The 18,812-nt window shown below is 43.5% G+C and overlaps 1 protein-coding gene across 1 annotated transcript in view; it reads left to right on the forward strand.

Annotated features, from left to right (window-relative positions):
* Nucleotides 1-2,006: 2,006 nt before the first annotated feature.
* LOC119943328 (kinesin-like protein KIF21A) overlaps nt 2,007-18,812 on the forward strand; it is a gene marked incomplete at its 5' end in the record, with an annotated part of 41,401 nt that continues 24,595 nt past the window's right edge. The window contains one exon of the mRNA XM_038764225.1: nt 2,007-2,092. Within this exon, the coding sequence (XP_038620153.1) occupies nt 2,007-2,092 (86 nt within the window). The remainder of the gene's footprint in view (nt 2,093-18,812) is intronic.

Raw genomic sequence — 18,812 nt, forward strand, 5'->3', positions numbered from 1 at the left:
AGGATGAGAGCTTGAACGAGCAGGGTAGCGGTATGGATGGAGAGGAAAGGGCGGATCTCGGCAATGTTTTGATTTGTTGTCTGTCTCTCCCTTCTAGACGGTAAGCCCGTTGTTGGGTAGGGACCGTCTCTATATTTAGCCAACTTATACTTCCCAGGAGCTTAGTACAGTGCTGTGCACACTGGAAGCGCTCAATAAGTACGATCGAAGGAATGAATGAATCCCTCTCGCCCCGCCCCCCGGTGGGCGGAGCCTCCGCCGCGAGGCACGGGGACAGTCACTTCACTTCTCTGGGCCTCAGTGACCTCATCTGGAAAATGGGGAATAAGACTGGGAGCCCCACGTGGGACAACTTGATCACCTTGTATTCCCCCCCCCCAGCGCCTAGAACAGTGCTTTGCACATAGTAAGCGCTTCAGAATTATTATTATTATTATTATTACCTCATCTGTAAAATGGGGATTAACACTGAGCCCCATGTGGGAGACTGTGAGCCCACTGTTGGGTAGGGACCGTCTCTATCTGTTGCTGACTTGTAATAATAATAATAATAATAATGGCATTTATTAATCAGTTACTATGGGCAAAGCACTGTTCTAAACCCTGGGGGGTTACAGGGTGATCACGTTGTCCCACGTGGGGCTCACAGTCTTAATCCCCATTTTACAGATGAGGTAATAATAGTAATATAATAATAATAATAATAATGGCATTTGTTAATCGCTTACTATGTGCAAAGCACTGTTCTAGGCGCTGGGGGGGGAATACAAGGTGATCAAGTTGTTACACGTGGGGCTCCCAGTCTTATTCCCCATTTTCCAGATGAGGTCACTAAGGCCCAGAGAAGTGAAGTGACTCACCCAAAGTCACACAGCTGACAAGTGGCGGAGTCGGGAATTGAACCCATGACCTCGGACTCCAAAGCCCACGCTCTTTCCACTGAGCCACGCAGCTTCTCTATACTTCTTGTAGTTCCCAAGCGCTCAGTTCAGTGCTCTGCACACAGTAAGCGCTCAATAAATACAATTGAATGAATGAATGAATGAATGAATGAGGAGGGAGGAGGGAGGTGAGGGGGAGGAGGGGGAAGGAGCCCACTGTTGGGTAGGGACCGTCTCTATATGTGGCCAACTTGCTTAGTACAGCGCTCTGCACACAGTAAGCGCTCAATAAATACGATTGAATGAAGAAATGAATGAAAGGAGAGGAGTGAAGGAGGAAGAAGAAGGGGAGGAGGGGGAAGAGGAGGAGGGAGGTGGGGGAGGAGGGGTAAGGGAGAAGGAGGGAGGGGAGGAGGGGGAAGGAGAGGAGGAGGGAGGGGAGGAGGGGGAAAGAGAGGAGTGAGAAGGGGAGGAGAGGGAAGGAGAGGAGGAGGAGGGAGGTAGGAGGGGGAGGAGTGAAGGAGGAGGACGAAGGGGAGGAGGGGGAAGAGGAGGAGGGAAGTGAGGGGGGAGGGGGAGGAGGAGGGAGGGGAGCAGCGGGAGAAGTGGAGGAGGAGGGGGAAGGGGAGGAGGAGGGAGCAGAGGGGGAAGGAGAGCAGGAGGAGGAGGTGAGCCCACGGTTGGGTAGGGACCGTCTCTATACGTTGCCAACTTGGACTTCCCAGGCGCTTAGTCCAGTGCTCTGCACACAGTAAGCGCTCAATAAATACGATTGAAGAAGGAAGGGGAGGAGGGGGAAGGAGGAGGCAGGTGAGGGGGAGGAGGCAGGTGAGGGGGAGGACGGGGAAGGGAATGAGGAGGAGGGAGAAGAGGAGGAGGAGGGAGGTGAGGGGGAGGAGGGGGAAGGGGAGGAGGGAGAAGGAGCGGGGGAGGAGGGAGGTGAGGAGGGAGGTGAGGGGGAAGGGGAGGCGGAGGAGGAGCCGTGAATCCCCCGCCTCCGCCGCCGCATTGAGCTGGGCCGCCCCGCGGGGCGCTCAGTCATTCAGTCCTTCATTCAGGCGGATGGATTGAGCGCTTCCTGTGGGCACAGCGCTGCACTAAGCGCTGGTTGGGGAAGTACGAGTCGGAAACCTAGACAGGCAGACAGACAGACAGACAGAGAGACAGACGGTCCCTACCCCCCGGTGCCCGCGGCCCAGGGCGGGCGGCAGGTAAAGGAGCGGCGGACCCCCGGGGGCTGGGGGCCGGGCCGGGCCGGGCCGGGGGCTGCAGCCCCATGGGGCACTGGGCGGGGAAGAATAATTTATAATAATAATTGATGATAATGGCATCTATTGAGCGCTTACTACGGGCCAAGCACTGTGCTAAGCGCTGGGGAGGTTCCTAATGGCAATAATGATGGCATTTATTAAGCGCTTACTACGTGCCAAGCACTGTTCTAAGGTGATCAGGTTGTCCCACGTGGGGCTCATTCATTCGTTCATTCATTCGTATTTATTGAGCGCTTCCTGTGTGCAGAGCACTGTACTAAGCGCTTGGGAAGTCCAAGTTGGCAACATCGAGAGACGGTCCCTACCCAACAGTGGGCTCACAGTCTAGAAAGGGGAGACGGACAACAGAACAAAACATATTAACAAAATAAAATCAATAGACTAAATATGCACAAATAAAATAAAAAAAACAGTCTTCCTCCCCATTTTCCAGATGAAGGAACTGAGGCACAGAGAATTGAAGTAATAATCATAATAATAATAATAACGATGGCGTTTATTAAGTGCTGACTATGTGCAAAGCACTGTTCTAAGCGCTGGGGAGGTTACAAGGGGGCTCACAGTCTTAATCCCCATTTTACGGATGAGGTAACTGAGGCACAGAGAAGTGAAGTGACTTGCCCAAAGTCACCCAGCTGGCAATTGGCGGAGGCAGGATTTGAACCCCTGACCTCTGACTCCAAAGCCCGGGCTCTTTCCACCGATCCACGCTGCATCCCAGCGTGCCTGACAAGTAGTAAGTGCTGAACAATTACAGTTAAAAATAATGATGATAATGATAATAAGGCGACTGCTTAGCTCTCTTCCCCCTCTTACTTCCTCTCTTCTTTCTCTGGCTCCTTTGTCTTCGCACTTCCATCCCCTCCGTCATTCTTCCGTGCTAAATCCAGGAGCCATCATCCCTGCCATGGCCAGCTGGTTCACGATGGGAGTTTCTGATTTGGCCTGATCCTTTCGTTTTGAGCAATATCAAGAACTCGCATTTCCACACTTGAAGCTAGAATGGCCTCGCTCTGGACCAGTCGCACCACCATCACGCGGGGCCAGACGAGGCAGACCTCAGAAGGAGCGGGGCCTAGTGGAAAAAGCACAAGCTTGGGGGTCAATAGTGATGGAATTTATTAAGCGCTTACTATGTGCACAGCTCTGTTCTAAGCGCTGGGGGGATACAAGGTAATCAGGTTGTCCCACATAATAATAATAATAATATTAATAATGATGGCATTTATTAAGAGCTTACTATGTGCAAAGCACTGTTGTAAGCGCTGGGGAGATACAAGGTAATCAGGTTGTCCAACATAATAATAATAATAATAGTAATAATGGCATTTATTAAGCGCTTACTATGTACAAAGCACTGTTCTAAGCGCCGGGGGGGATACAAGGTAATCAGGTTGTCCCACATAATAATAATAATAATAACGATGGCATTTATTAAGTGCTTACTGTGTGCAAAGCACTGTTCTAAGTGCTGGGGGGATACAAGGTAATCAGGTTGTCCCATATAATAATAATAATAATGGCATCGATTAAGCGCTTACTACGTGCAAAGTACTGTTCTATGCGCTGGGGGGATACAAGGTAATCAGGTTGTCCCACATAATAATAATAATAATAATGATGGCATTTATTAAGTGCTTGCTGTGTGCAAAGCACTGTTCTAAGTGCTGGGGAGGTTTCAAGGTGATCGGGTTGTCCCACATGGGGCTCACAGTCCTAATCCCCATTTTCCAGATGAGGTAACGGAGGCCCAGAGAAGTTAAGTGACTTGCCCCGAGCCACCCAGCTGACAAATGGCAGAGCTGGGATTAGAACCCATAACCTCTGATTCCCAAGCCCGGGCTCTTTCCACTGAGCTACGAGTGGATACAGGGCCTGGATCTCAGAATAATAATAATAATAATAATAATGGCATTTATTAAGCGCTTACTATGTGCAAAGCACTGTTCTAAGCGCTGGGGAGGTTACAAGGTGATCAGGTTGGCCCACGGGGGGCTCACAGTCTTCATCCCCATTTTACAGATGAGGTAACTGAGGCCCAGAGAAGTGAAGTGACTTGCCCAAGGTCACCCAGCTGACAATTGGCAGAGCCGGGATTTGAACCCATGACCTCTGGCTCCAAAGTCCGGGCTCTTTCCACTGAGCCACGCTGAAGGACCTGGGTTCTCATCCCAGCTCTGCCACTTGTCTGTTGTGTGTCCTTGGGTAAGTCACTTCACATCTCTGTGCCTCAGTTACCTCATCTGGAAAATGGAGATGAAGACTGTGAGCCCAATGTGGGACAGGGACTGTGTCCACCCTAACTTGCTTGTATCTAATGATGTGCTAGAAGCCCATCTGGCTTTACTTCTATTTATTCTAATGACTTGACACCTGTCCACATATTTTGTTTTGTTGTCTGTCTCCCTCTTCTAGACTGTGAGTCCATTGTTGGGTAGGGACCGTCTCTATATGTTGCCAACTTGGACTTCCCAAGTGCTTAGTACAGTGCTCTGCACACAGTAAGCGCTCAATAAATATGATTGAACGAATGAATAAATCTACCCCAGTGCTTAGAACAGTGCTTGACACATAGGAAGTGCTTAACAAATACCATCATTATTGTTACCCTCGAGGCTGTAAGTTCACTGTGGACAGGTGATGTGCCTGTTTATTGTTGTAGTGTACTCTCAAGTGCTTAGTACAATCCTGTACACCCAGTAAGCCTCAGTACATAAAATTGACTGACTGACTATTGTTCCCTGGCCATCCTTTTAATCCTCTTTTTCCTCCTTGCTCCCTTTCCTTATCTCCCTTCTTTTTTTTTCTATGCCCTACTCTTCCTCCTGTCTTTTTCACAGGTGATTTATCATCACGTTACTCCAAAGCCTTCACATTTTTTGTGCATATTTTTTCACACTAGAACTGGGTACACATTGGGAAGTGTTTATATTCTAAACAAGAACCGTGCTTTGTACATAGGAAGCGCTTAATAAATGCCATTAAAAAAAAGAATTTTATGTAAGACATTTAATGCCATCCTAGCATGTGAAAATGTTTATTTTACAAAATAAAGTCTTGTTTTGTGTGCTCACACTAAAAATACTGCATTTATTTTGACCATCGTGGTCTTCTTTCCCTACATCTCACACGTAGTACTATATTTAGTAGCAGCGTGGCTCAGTGGAAAGAGCCCAGGCTTTGGAGTCCGAGGTCATGGGTTCAAATTCCAACTCTGCCAATTGTCAGCTGTGTGACTTTGGGCAAGTCACTTCACCTCTCTGTGCCTCAGTTCCCTCATCTGTAAAATGGGGATTAAGACTGTGAGCCCCACGTGGGACAACCTGATAATGCTTAGTACAGTGCTTTGCATATAGTAAGCGCTTAATAAATGCCATCATCATCATTATTATTATTGTATTTACTGCCACATAGTAAGTGCTTAACAAATGCCATAATTATTAATTACTATGAAGAATACTAGATATCATCTAGTCATCTAAAGAATATTTGAAATTTATTTTTCTTAATGTCTGTCTCTGCCTCTATCTGTAACCTCACTGTGAGCAGAGAGTGTGCTTTCCAACCCTGGTCTGTAGTACTCTCCCAAATACTTAGTACAGTGCTCTGCACACAGTAAGTGCTCAATAAATACCACTGATTGATAAATACTTTAATAAATACTTTCAAGTGCTTAGTACAGTGCTCTGCACAAAGTAAGCACTCAAATACGATCGAATGAATGAATCTGGCTCAATACGCTACTTGAAGACAAAGCATTTAAGTTTAGATGATGTAAAGAGTGTTTTTATAGGCTTTCCTTGGAGAATATAGTGGTGTAGAATGCATGTTGGTCATTTTTTAAAAACAACATTTACTCAACTTTTTGCAATGCTATGGTTTGCAAGCTTATCCAGGGGAAATTCAGAAATATTACCTTAATGGCACTTTGCTTCAGCTAACTGAAACATGATTTGATTCAGACTAAAGCGGAAAGAAACTATCTTCATTCTCTGCTTGTTCAAAATATCTGATTTCCCTTCCCATAATATACATAATATGAGGTGATATGAGGTGATGGAAATATAGGTCATTTTCCCTAATTATCAGCACCGCTTAAACTATCAACATCCTGCACACTAATTGGTACAAATGTTGATGGGTAATTATCAAGTAGTGAATGACTGACCAGATATTCCAGTTTAGCCAAGGATGAAGGTGCAAAGTATTTTGGCAATTTAACCAACGAGATGCATTTGTTTAACTATTGGTGGTTTTCTCTGAAGAAGATAATTCATTCAATCGTATTTATTGAGCATTACCGTGTGCAGATGCTAAGATTATACATTATAATTATAACACTACATAATTATATTAATAATTACATTACATAATTATAACATTACATTCTAACACTATACATTACTAAGATAATAGTATTCTAGACTGTGAGCCCACTGTTGGGTAGGGACCATTTCTATATGTTGCCAACTTGGACTTCCCAAGCACTTAGTACAGTGCTGTGCACACAGTAAGCGCTCAATAAATACGATTGAATGCATGAATGAAGAATGTAATTTTGATGTTGACTACAAACTTCTGACAGAGTCAAGCTCTTCATCCGCATCCATTTTTGTAAACAGATTTGATATTATCGGCCAGGATCCATGCAGTAAGTGATTGGGAGAGTACAGAAATAATAATAATAATAATGGCATTTATTAAGCGCTTACTATGTGAAAAAGCACTGTTCTAAGCGCTGGGGAGGTTACAAGGAGATCAGGTTGTCCCAGAGGGGGCTCACAGTCTTCATCCCCATTTTCCAGATGAGGGAACTGAGGCCCAGAGAAGTGAAGTGACTTGCCCAAAGTCACCCAGCTGACAAGTGGCAGAGCCGGGATTTGAACCCAAGACCTCTGTCTCCAAAGCCCGGGCTCTTTCCATTGAGCCACGCTGCTTCTTGATAGACATGATCCCAAACACTTAATACAGTGCTCTCTATACAGTAAGCACTTGGTAAATACCGTTGATTGATGAATTGCTTGATAGTGACTTATTTTTGTGGGGATCAAAATCAAGTCCTAAAATATCGGGAGTTTTTTAGGAGAAAAATTCCCCCATGAATATTCATTATACTTGAGGGAATATGGGATTTGAATGAATTCCTTAATATAGCCATTCTTCAAGTTATTATCCATGCTACATGTTGTAAGGCTATCTTTCGCCCGGTTTGTATTGCTCATATTGATTTTCATTCGACTTTTCATAGTGGCAAAGTAGATTTACAGTGTTTGGACCAATTCTGACTGCAAGACACAACCCAAGGTTGCAATCTATCTTGGACAATTCCATAATAAATAGGAGTTGATTTTATATACATTTACCCGTATTTTCAGTTCCCTTATCATTGTCTTTTTTATTATTTGCTAGAGTAGTGAAGTTTAGTAACTTCACTACTCTACTAATGAACCTTTACTAATGAAACTTTACTAAGTTTTATCAGTGGTCATCAATGATGATAATAATAATGATAATAATTGTGGTATGTGTTAAGTGCTTACTATGTGCCAGACACTGTACTAAGCACTGGAGGGGGGGAATACAAGCAAATTGGGTTGGGCACAGTCCTTGTCCCACATCAGGCTCATAGTCTTCATCCCCATTTTACAGATGAGGTAACTGAGGCACAAAGAAGTGAAGTGACTCGCTCAAGGTCACATAGCAGACAAGGTCTGGAGCCAGGATTAGAACCCATGTCCTTCTTATGCCTAGGCCCGTGTTCAATCCAGTAGACTATGCTACTTCTCTCACACAACAACACTGATGTTGTTGTCCCATAGTTGTTGCTGTTGTTGTTGTTGTTATTATTATTATTATTATGATTATATTTAAGCGCTTCCTAGGTGCCAGGCACTGTACTAAGCGCTGTTAGGTAATCTTACATGTATGATAAAGCATCTTGAATATTGCCACCTCCAATATTGATTACCAAGGTTAGGTAGAAATCGACTTTCAACTGGCTGCTATTGGCTATAAGACACTGAAAAGTGCTATACGTCTTCTGATGTTGGACGGCTGTGTCCTAGACTTATTTATTTCCTTTGGCTTTCACTCTTAGGAAGGCATCGGATTCGTTGGTCACACTCAGTCGGAGAGAGTCTTACCATCTTCTAGACTGTGAACCCGCTGTTGGGTAGGGACCGTCTCTGTATGTTGCCATCTTGTACTTCCCAAGCGCTTAGTACAGTGCTGTGCACACAGTAAGCGCTCGATAAATACGATTGAAATCGGAATCATCTTGGAACCTGAGGACAGATCTATAGAAGTCAATTCCCCTATAATGTGTGTTCTCACTTGTATCGCTCTTTGGGGGCAGGGAACGTGTATATCAACTTAGAGAAGGAGTGTGGCTCAGTGGAAGGAGCACGGGCTTTGGAGTCAGAGGGCTTGGGTTTGAATCTGGACTCTGCCAATTGTCAGCTGTGTGACTTTGGGCAAGTCACTTAAGTTCTCTGGGCCTCAGTGACCTCAGGGATTAAGACTGTGAGCCCCTTGTGGGACAAGCTTATCACCTTGTAACTCCCCTGCACTTAGAACAGTGCTTTGCACATAGTAAGCGCTTAATAAATGCCATTATAAAAAAAACTCCACTGTATTGTTCACTCCTTAGCACGCAGTTAGTGCTTAATACAGTGCTCTGCACATAGTAAGCACTCAAAAAATACAATTGAAGGAACGAATAAATAAATACCATTGGTGGAGTAAAGTGCCCTGCAAAGGTGACTTCAATTATTTGGGCACAAGGTGGGAAAAGTTTAATGCCCCCGCTAATTAATTAATTAATTAATTCATTCATTCATTCATTCAATCGTATTTATTGAGCACTTACTGTGTGCAGAGCAATGTACTAAGCGCTTGGGAAGTACAAGTCCGCAACATATAGAGACGGTAATCTAAATGGTTTCATGTGCAGCACCTGTATGCAGTCTGTGCTATTGATGGATTGATTGACACAATTTCTTTAGACAGCGTCAGTCCAAGCAAAGTTGTTCATGTTATGATTCTGTCTGTGGATGTGAGTATGTCACTGGGAACTTCTTGCATACAAGAAGTATCTCTACTTTTTTTGCCGCTTGCAATTTGAGATAGATGCAGCATGGCCTACCAGATAGCGTATGGACTGAGAGTCAGAAGGACCTGGGTTCTAATCCTGACTCTGCCACTTGTCTGCTGTGTGTCCTCGGGCGAGTCGCATAACTCCTTGGTGCCTCGGTTCCCTCATCTGTAAAAAATGGGGATTAGACTGTGAGCCCCATGTGGGATATGGCCTGTGTCCAACCTGATTAGCTTATGTCTACCCCAGGGCTTAGAACATTGTCTGGCACATAGTAAGCGCTCAACAAATACTATTAAAAAATTTAAAAAAGGTAAGACTTGCCCAGGCACAGATGATTAAAGAAGTGCCTTGCACATAGTAAGCGCTTAATAAATGCCATTAAAAAAACCCCAGCAGCTGAGCTACTGTTCCCTTCTAGACTGTGAGCCCACTGTTGGGTAGGGACCGTCTCTGTGTGTTGCCGGCTTGTACTTCCCAAGCGCTTAGTACAGTGCTCTGCACACAGTAAGCGCTCAATGAATACGATTGATTGATTGACTCCCTCACCCATCTTGTAGAATAGTGCTGTGCTGAATTGACAAAGTCATTCATAATTATTGTGGCCGAGTGGCTAGAGCACAACAGGCCTGGGATTCAGCAGGACTTGGGTTCTGATCCTGGCTCTGCCACTTGTGTGCTGTGTGACCTCGGGCAAGTCACTTCACTTCTCTGGGCCTCAGTTACCTCATCTAGAAAATGGGGGTAAAGACTGTGAGCTCTACACAGGACAGGGACTGGGTCCGACCTGATCAGCTTGTATCTACCCCAAGATAGATTGATTAAAAAAAAAAACTGCAGCTAAATTTAGTGTGATTTAGTGTGATCTGCCTGGCAGAGAGTAAGTGCTTAACAAATACCATCCCAAAAAAGTCTTATTTATGTTGTGTATGTGACTTGATCATCACACTGTTAACAGTGATGGGACTGCGTGTTTTGTCAAAGATGCCAACCCAGTTGAGGAACTCAACTTTAAAAATATTTCATCAAGCCCAGTCATGACAACCTAATAGCTCTTGTCTCTCCTCCTTTAACCGTCGAGGTAATCTTGCAGATTAGCCGTATTTGAAAACCATCATCCATTTTTTTTGGTAACGCTTATTAAAACCCATCATCAGCTATTATGGATGTATATAGATTTATTCAATTGTACATTGACTTATTTATTCTGTTCTCTGTCAGTCTTCTTCATCCGCGTATAAGCTCCTTGTGGACAGGAGGCACTCAGTATTACTGGATGCTTCATAGATTGCCTTATTTTGTGAGTGTTCATGCACAAAAGCAGTCAGATGTGGAAATTAGATATTGTACATTGCCACCATAGTGGGAAAATTCTTCCTTTCATTTCCCTGAAAGAGATTTTCTAGGTGAATTTGACCAACCCCAACGGTGGTCATTAACCTGTAGAAAGTATCATTTTCACTTTCTCCCTGTCGTATCAAGATTGGATAGCCTAAGAAAAAAATCGCAGTGGGAAAAAGCGGAGGGATAAAGAATCTTGAGCTATTATAGCACCATTGCTTCCAGCGAATGCTTTTCAGGACACTGTAAGAGTAATCTAAGTAGTCGTGCGACATACTGAATAGAGCGTGGGCCTCTGAATCAGAAGGTCATGGGTTCTTGACCTTGGGCATGCCACTTTACTTCTCTGTGCCTCAGTTACCTCATCAACTGTAAAATGGGGATGAAGACTGTGAGCCCTTTGTGGGACAGGGACTGCATCCAACCTGATTTGCTCGTGTCCACCCCAGAGCTTAGTACGGTGCCTGGCACCTAGTAAGTGCTTAACAAATGCAGTAGTTATTAATTATTATTGAGAAAAGTTAGAGATAGTTCCCCAGGATAAGTCCTGTTTGGCCTAGGACATTAAAGTTGCCATGAGAACTGTCTTTAGACGGTTCAGGAATGCTTCTCATCACTCGACATCCAAAATTCTCCCAGATCTTTCCATGGTAGGTGGAAAACGACTGCAGATTCTTTATATACCTGGGGTGGCTGTCTAGGAGAAAAGTCTTCAGGAAAGTTATGTCACTGAAGGGAAGACAAAAACGGTGCATGGGCCACATGCATCTGTTTTAGCAGCACACAAGTACATTATAGTAATTAGTATCATCTTTGAATCTGAAAGAAAGATATATGCACATAGTAACTATGCCTGGAAAAGAATTCTCTGTCCAGGCGCTGCCCTGTATCTGGATTTTGTGAGTATCGATTAGCAGTAGTAGGTTTTATTCCCAAACTAAGCCCCACTTTTCCTCTGCCCCCCCCCATTGTCCCGACCCACCCTCTTTGCTCTCCCCCCCTCCTCACAGCACTTGCGTATAGATGTACATATTTATAATTTTAATTCTATTTATTTTTATCAATGACGTGTACATATCTATAATTCTATTTATTTATAGGGGCGCTACTGATGTCTGTTTACTTGTTTTGATGTCTGTATCCCCCGTTCTAGAATTTGAGCCCATCGTGGGCAGGGATTGTCTCTATTTGTTGCTGCACTGTACTTCCCAAGCGCGATGTTCAGTGCTCTGCACACAATAAGCACTCAATAAATACGATTGAACGAATGAATGAATTGATCGCCCACTGTACGGAATAATGAAGAGAGAGGGTCCCTGCTCACAAAAAGGTTGTACTCTAGCAAGGGAGACAAATTTACCCACAACATTTCCCAAATGAATCAATTGAGCAAATCTAGAGAAGCAGCGTGGCTCAATGGCAAGAGCCCAGGCTTCGGAGTCAGCGGTCATGGGTTCAAATCCCCGCTCCGCCACTTGTCAGCTGGGTGACTTTGGGCAAGTCACTTCACTTCTCTGGGCCTCAGTTACCTCATCTGGAAAATGGGGATGAAGACCGTGAGCCCCCTGTGGGACCACCTGATTACCTTGTAACCTCCCCAGTGCTTAGAACAGTGCTTTGCACATAGTAAGCACTTAATAAATGCCATCGTCATCATTATTATTATGCCATCATCATTATTATTATTATTATTATTATGAATGTAAGAAGGGTATAAATTAATTTGTAAGTCCTAGAGGTGGGTGAAGTAAAATGACCTCGTGGAAAGAGCACTGCCCTGGGAGTAAGAGGATGTGGGTTCTAATCCCAGCCCTGCCACGTGTCTGCTGTGTGACCTTGGGCAAGTCACTTTACTTCTCGAGGCCTCAGTTACCTCATCTGTAAAATGAGGATTAGGACTGTGACCCCCACGTGGGACAGAGACTGTGCCCAACCTGATTATCTTGTATCTACTCCAGTGCTTAATTCAGTGCCTGGCACATAGTAAGCGCTTAACAAATACCACAGTTTTTAGTGTTATATGGTTCCAGGAGCTGGGAAATTAATCAGGAAGGGCTCGTTGTCCTAGGAGGGATTTTAAGAGGGATAATAATAATAATAATGCTGATGATGGTATCTGTTAAGCGCTTACTATGTGCAAAGCACTGTTCTAAGCGCTGGGGGGGATACAAAGTGATCACGTTGTCCCATGTGGGGCTCACAGTCTTAGTCCCCATTTTACAGATGAGGGAACTGAGGCAGAGAAGTGAAGTGTGAGCCCCCTCCTTCCTCTCCCCCTCCCCATCCCCCCCGCCTTACCTCCTTCCCCTCCCCACAGCACCTGTATATATGTATATATGTCTGTACGTATTTATTACTCTATTTTATTTGTACATATTTATTCTATTCATTTTATTTCGTCAATATGTTTTGTTTTGTTGTCTGTCTTTCCCTTCTAGACTGTGAGCCCGCTGTTGGGTAGGGACTGTCTCTGGATGTTGCCAACTTGTACTTCCCAAGCCCTTAGTACAGTGCTCTGCACACAGTAAGCGCTCAATAAATACGATTGAATGAATGAATGAATGAAGTGTCTTGCCCAAAATGACACAGCTGACGAGTGGCGGAGTAGGGATTAGAACCCATGACCTCTGACACCCAAGCCTGGGCTCTTTCCACTGAGCCACGCTTGATCTGAATGGGGACAGAGCAGCGGCCTGTCCGCTGTTAGAAGGGAGGGGGCTTCAAACCAGGGGAACAGTCTGAATGAAGTGGGAGAGACAAGAGTGAGGTATATTTAGAAGATTGGCTCCAGGCTAGGTGAATTCAATTTTTTTCCCTCCATTTTAAAGAATCAGTTTCTTTTTACCTCAGTCTGTTGCTATTCAGAGATGTTTGTTTCCCAGTGACTTTCCTTAGGACTGCATTTAAAGCATTTTCTTTTGATTTTTATACCTACATCTGTTTTTCTCTCTTTGCCCTACAGTTAGTTCCTAATAACTCCATGCGCCTTCATTTTCTGCTCTCCTCTTTGACCTGCACTGGCCTGCTTTAAAATACAAAAAAAAAAAGATTGCTCATAGGAGCAGCGTGAAGCACAGTTCTGAGAGTTAGAAGGACCTGGGTTCTAATCTTGGCTCTGACACTTTTCAGTCACTCACTCATTCAATCATATTTAGTGAGCACTTACTGTGTGCAGAGCACTGTACTAAGCGCTTGGGGAAGTACAATACAGCAATAAAGAGACAATCCCTGCCCACGGTGAGCTCACAGTCGGGGGTGGGGGGGGGAGCGGGGAGAGGCCTTGTCTCACAGAGAAGACAAGTTCTTCTGTGTGACCTTGGGCAAGTCACTTAACTTCCTGTGTCTCAGTTACCTCATCTCTGAAATCATCATCATCATCATCATAATAATAATGGCATTTATTAAGTGCTTACTCTGTGAAAGCACTAACTCTGTGAGCCCCATGTGGGACATGGATGATGTCCTCCCTAATTATTATCAATTATTCCCACAGAGGAATACCAAGGTATTCATCCATGTCAAGGAAAACCTCACGGAGATGTGATTTCAGAAGGGCCTTGAAAGTGGGGAAATGTTCAGAGGAGAAATGGCAGGGATGGCAGGGTTTGTTTTTTTTTTTAATTTTTTTAATGCCTTCGTTAAGCACTTACTATGTGCCTGGCATTCTACTAAGTGCTTGGGTAGATAAAAGTTATTCGGGTTGGGCATAGATCGTGTCCCAGGTCCTTCTGATGTCCAGGCCTGTGCTGTAATAATAATAATAATAATTGCTATTATAATTATGGTACTTGTTAAGCATTTACTACATGCAAGCACTGTTCTAAGCTCTGAGGTAGATAGACACAAGTAAACAGGTCCCACATGGGGCTCACACTCTTTATCCCCATTTTACAGGTGAGGTAACTGAGGCCCAGAGAAGGGAAGTGACTTGCCCAAGGTCACACAGCAGACAAGTGGCAGAGCTGGGATTAGAACCCAGATGCCTCTGAGTCCCAGGCCTGTGCTCTAATAATAATAATAGTAATAATGATGGCCTTTGTTAAGTGCTTACTATGTGCAAAGCACAGTTCTAAGCTCTAACCATGAAGTCATGCTGCTTTTTGAGTGGTTGCTCATCTCTCTCTCCCTCAAATAAAAAGTTCATACTGTAGGGTTTTGAGGTTCTCCTCCAGCTGTCTGCATCTTACTTTTCAGGTCTTCTGACCCGCTTTTCCTCAGGTCCCAGTCTCCGTTCTGGCCCTGCCATGACCTGTTTCTGTCTCCCTGCCTCTGTCCCCTTATTCATAGAGCTCTGTTCCTCCCCAAATCAGCCAGAACAGACTCCTTCCCTGATTCATAAAACCCTTTAAGTCCTACTGCTAATAAATAAATAATAATAATAATAAGTCGTGCTATTTAAGTGCTTACTATATGCCAAGCACTATACTAAGAGTCAAAGGTCGTGGGTTCAAATCCTGGCTCCGCCACTTGTCAGCTGTGTGACTTTGGGCAAGTCACTTCACTTCTCTGGGCCTCAGTTTCCTCATCTGTAAAATAGGGATGAAGACTGTGAGCCCCCCGTGGGACGACCTGATCACCTTGTAACCTCCCCAGCGCTTAGAACAGTGCTTTGCACATAGTAAGCACTTAACAAATGCCATTGTTATTATTAAGAGCTGGAATAGATGTGGGACAAGCTAATTGTCTTGCATCTGCCCTAGTGCTTAGAACAGTGCTTGGCACATAGTAAGCGCTTAACAAATACCAACATTATTATTATTATTATTATTATATAAGGTAATTCACTGATTCATTCAGTCGTATTTATTGAGCGCTTACTGTGTGCAGAGCGCTGTACTAAGGGCTTGGGAAGTACAGGTTGGGCTGGACATAGTCCCTGTCCCACATTGGGCTCACAGTCTTCAACCCCATTTTACAGATGAGGTAACTGAGGCCCAGAGACGTGAAGTGACATGTTCAAGGTCACACAGCAGACAAGTGGTGGAGGGCAGGATTGGAACCCAGGTCCTTCTCACTCCCAGTGTTGTGCTCTATCCACTGGGCCATTCTGCTTCCTAGGAGCCTTAATTAATTATTCGCACCGTGAATCGTATCAACCCAACAGTCAGCGCTTACATATCTATATATACACACTCTTTTCATCTGTGCACATATGATTTCAATTGAACATTCAATTTATTCTGAGTGTACTGTGTTCCTATTTTTGATGTCTGTCTCCCTTTTAAAACTGTAATCTCCTTTTGGGCTAGAATTGGGTCTCGTGCTGTGTTGTACTTTCCCAAGAGATTAGTAATAATAATGATGGTATTTGTTAAGCGCTTACTATGTGCCAAGCACTGTTCTAAGCACTGGACGGTGCCTTTGGCTCCATAAATATCATTTCTATTAGGATTCCTACAGATGGAGGGCGACCTAACATTTCTTAATTGATTTTGAAAGGGAAAAAAAAGAGCCAAGTTAGTTTTGAACCCGTTGAATTTTCCCAAAGTAATCAGCATACATTTAGGGATGAGTGAATGTTGTGAAAGACAAACTGTAGTCACAATCACCAGCTAAATTATGGTTAACGATAATGGAACTTACAGAGCTAGTAAAAAAATTTCCATAAACAAAATTTCATTAGGGTTCACCTTAAATCGTGCTTGGGAATTTATGGAATTGAAAAGTTGGATTTAAGGGACTTTATGTAGAAATTGACTTTTCTATATAAAATAAATCAAATTTTCCATGGCATTCCCAGAGAAGTTATAGAGTGTGATGTATGGCACACTGTGAACTAAACAAATGAGTATTTAATTATGTAACACATGAGTACTAAAGTTTAAGTTAAATTGTAATGCTATGTCAAACTTGCATTTTATTTAACATAAACCCATTTCGTAGCTACCTTTGTCTTAAAACATGTAGAATATAGTATTAAAAATATCCTGTATTTTAACTTAAATGAGATGTCATATACACTCAGAGCACGGGCTTGGGAGTCAGCGGTCATGGGTTCTAATCCCAGATCCACCACATGTCTGCTGTGTGACCTTGGGCAAGTGACTTAACTTCTCTGAGCCTCAGTTACCTCATCTGTAAAATGGGGATGAAGACTGTGAGCCCCACCTGGGGCAACGTGATCATCTTGCATCCCCCCAGTGCTTAGAACAGTGCTTTGCACATAGTAAGCACTTAACAAATGCCATCATTATTATTATTATTACCATACATTCTTTTTATATACCTTAATGTATATCATTATGGGTTTATTTCTAAGAGACTCCTTAGCCTGAGGTCCTGGATGATGGCCCCTAAAATTCCTGCATTAATCCAGCCCTACCTGGGTCTTAAATGGCCCACTGAAATGTGGGCATTGAAATATTGCATTTAATGCATGTGTAAAATTCCTGCTGAAAATGTGTTACTTATGATAAGTGTACTTAGGATAAATACCTTTATTTTCTCCAGTTTCTCCAGTTTTTACATCAGTTGGTGTGGTTTTCAGCTGTTCTGCCCCTTGTATTATATTTATATTTTAAGTACCTGGCTTCCTTCCTTCCACGTTGGCTTCTGCTGTTGAGTCTAATAATAATAATAATAATTATACTGATGGCATTTATTAAGCGTTTACTATGTGCACTTACTATGTGTACTATGTACTATGTGTTTTTTTCCCTCCTTGTTGGATCTTGAATTGCTCATAGTAGTTAATGATAATTACGACACTCGTTAAGTGCTTAGTATATGCCAAGCACTGTAGTAAGCACTGGAGGAGCTAGCTACAAAATAATCAGACTGGACACAGTCCCTGTCCCACATGGGGTTTACAGACCTAAGTATGAGCCCACTGTTGGGTAGGGACTGTCTCTATATGTTGCCAACTTGTACTTCCCGAGTGCTTAGTACAGTGCTGTGCACGCAGTAAGCGCTCAATAAATACGATTGATTGATTGATTAGAAGGTACTAGGATTTAATCCCCATTGTACAGATGAGGAAACTGAGGGAAAGATATTTAAGTGCCTTGGCTTAGGTCATACAGCAGATCAGTGGCGAGGCCTGGTTTAGGATTCAGGTCTTCTGATTTCTAGGCCCGTGCTCTTTCCCGTACGCCACACTTCTTCCTCTTATATGAAAATATCACTGTATTTCATATATAGTTGTTATATTTCCATATCTGAAAGATGAGAGGGGGCTACTTTCACTCCATCGCTTCGCATCTCACATTTTGAAGGGAGCATGCTAATGTAGGATGACATCTTCCCATGAATTTAGTACACTCCTCTTCTCTGCCTTCTCTGGAATCTACCAGGCTCGATAGTTTCCTGTGTCCCTGTTCTCATTAAAGGGGTGGATAATAAATGCAACAGATGGATAAGCATTTTTATCTTGCTTGCTCTATTAATGTGACCAATTTGGTACGTGCTCTGTTGAGTCGAGTGCATATTTTATTTCCTTAGAATTAGCCAGCTCTAAGGAGTTAAGCAATTTCTAAAGGAATTAAGATAACAAGCACGCACCTCTCTGAATAATCGGGCAATAAGTGGCACAAAATCAAGCCAGGATAATGATACCTAAGATGGTAGAGCCATAACATTTATAGGGGTCAAAGGTCACAGAATTTGTTTTTTTTACCTCTAGGGCCGTGTTTGAACCAACTCATGAAATCAGTCAATCAATTGTATTTATATGATATTTATCGGAAAGATAGATAAAGGGAAGACGTATTATTTTGGAGGACTTGAAATGACATTTTATCATCGAGTTGTATCTTCTGTATTGTAATTTAAACAGGAAGTCACCAATCATCATTGCTGGTATTTAGTGAGCGCTTACTTTTGCAGAGTACTATGATGATGATGATGATGATGGTATTTGGTAAGCGCTTACCATGTGCAAAGCACTGTTCTGAGTGCTGGAATAATTATGGTATTTGTTGAGCGCTTACTTTGCGCCAAGCACTGTTCTAAGCTCCGGGGTAGATACAAGGTAATGAGGTTGTCCCACGTGGGGCTCACAGTCATTCATTAATTCATTTAGTCAGTTGTATTTATTGTGCGCTCACTGTGTGCAGAGCACTGTACTAAGCGCTTGGGAAGTACAAATCGGCAACATATAGAGATGGTCCCTACCCAACAACGGGCTCACAGTCTAGAAGGGGGAGACAGACAACAAAACAAAACAAGTAGACAGTCTTAATCCCCATTTTACAGATGAGGAAACTGAGGCACAGAGAATAATAATAA

The sequence above is a fragment of the Tachyglossus aculeatus genome, chromosome 22, assembly GCF_015852505.1.
Source record: "Tachyglossus aculeatus isolate mTacAcu1 chromosome 22, mTacAcu1.pri, whole genome shotgun sequence".
Taxonomy (NCBI): domain Eukaryota; kingdom Metazoa; phylum Chordata; class Mammalia; order Monotremata; family Tachyglossidae; genus Tachyglossus; species Tachyglossus aculeatus.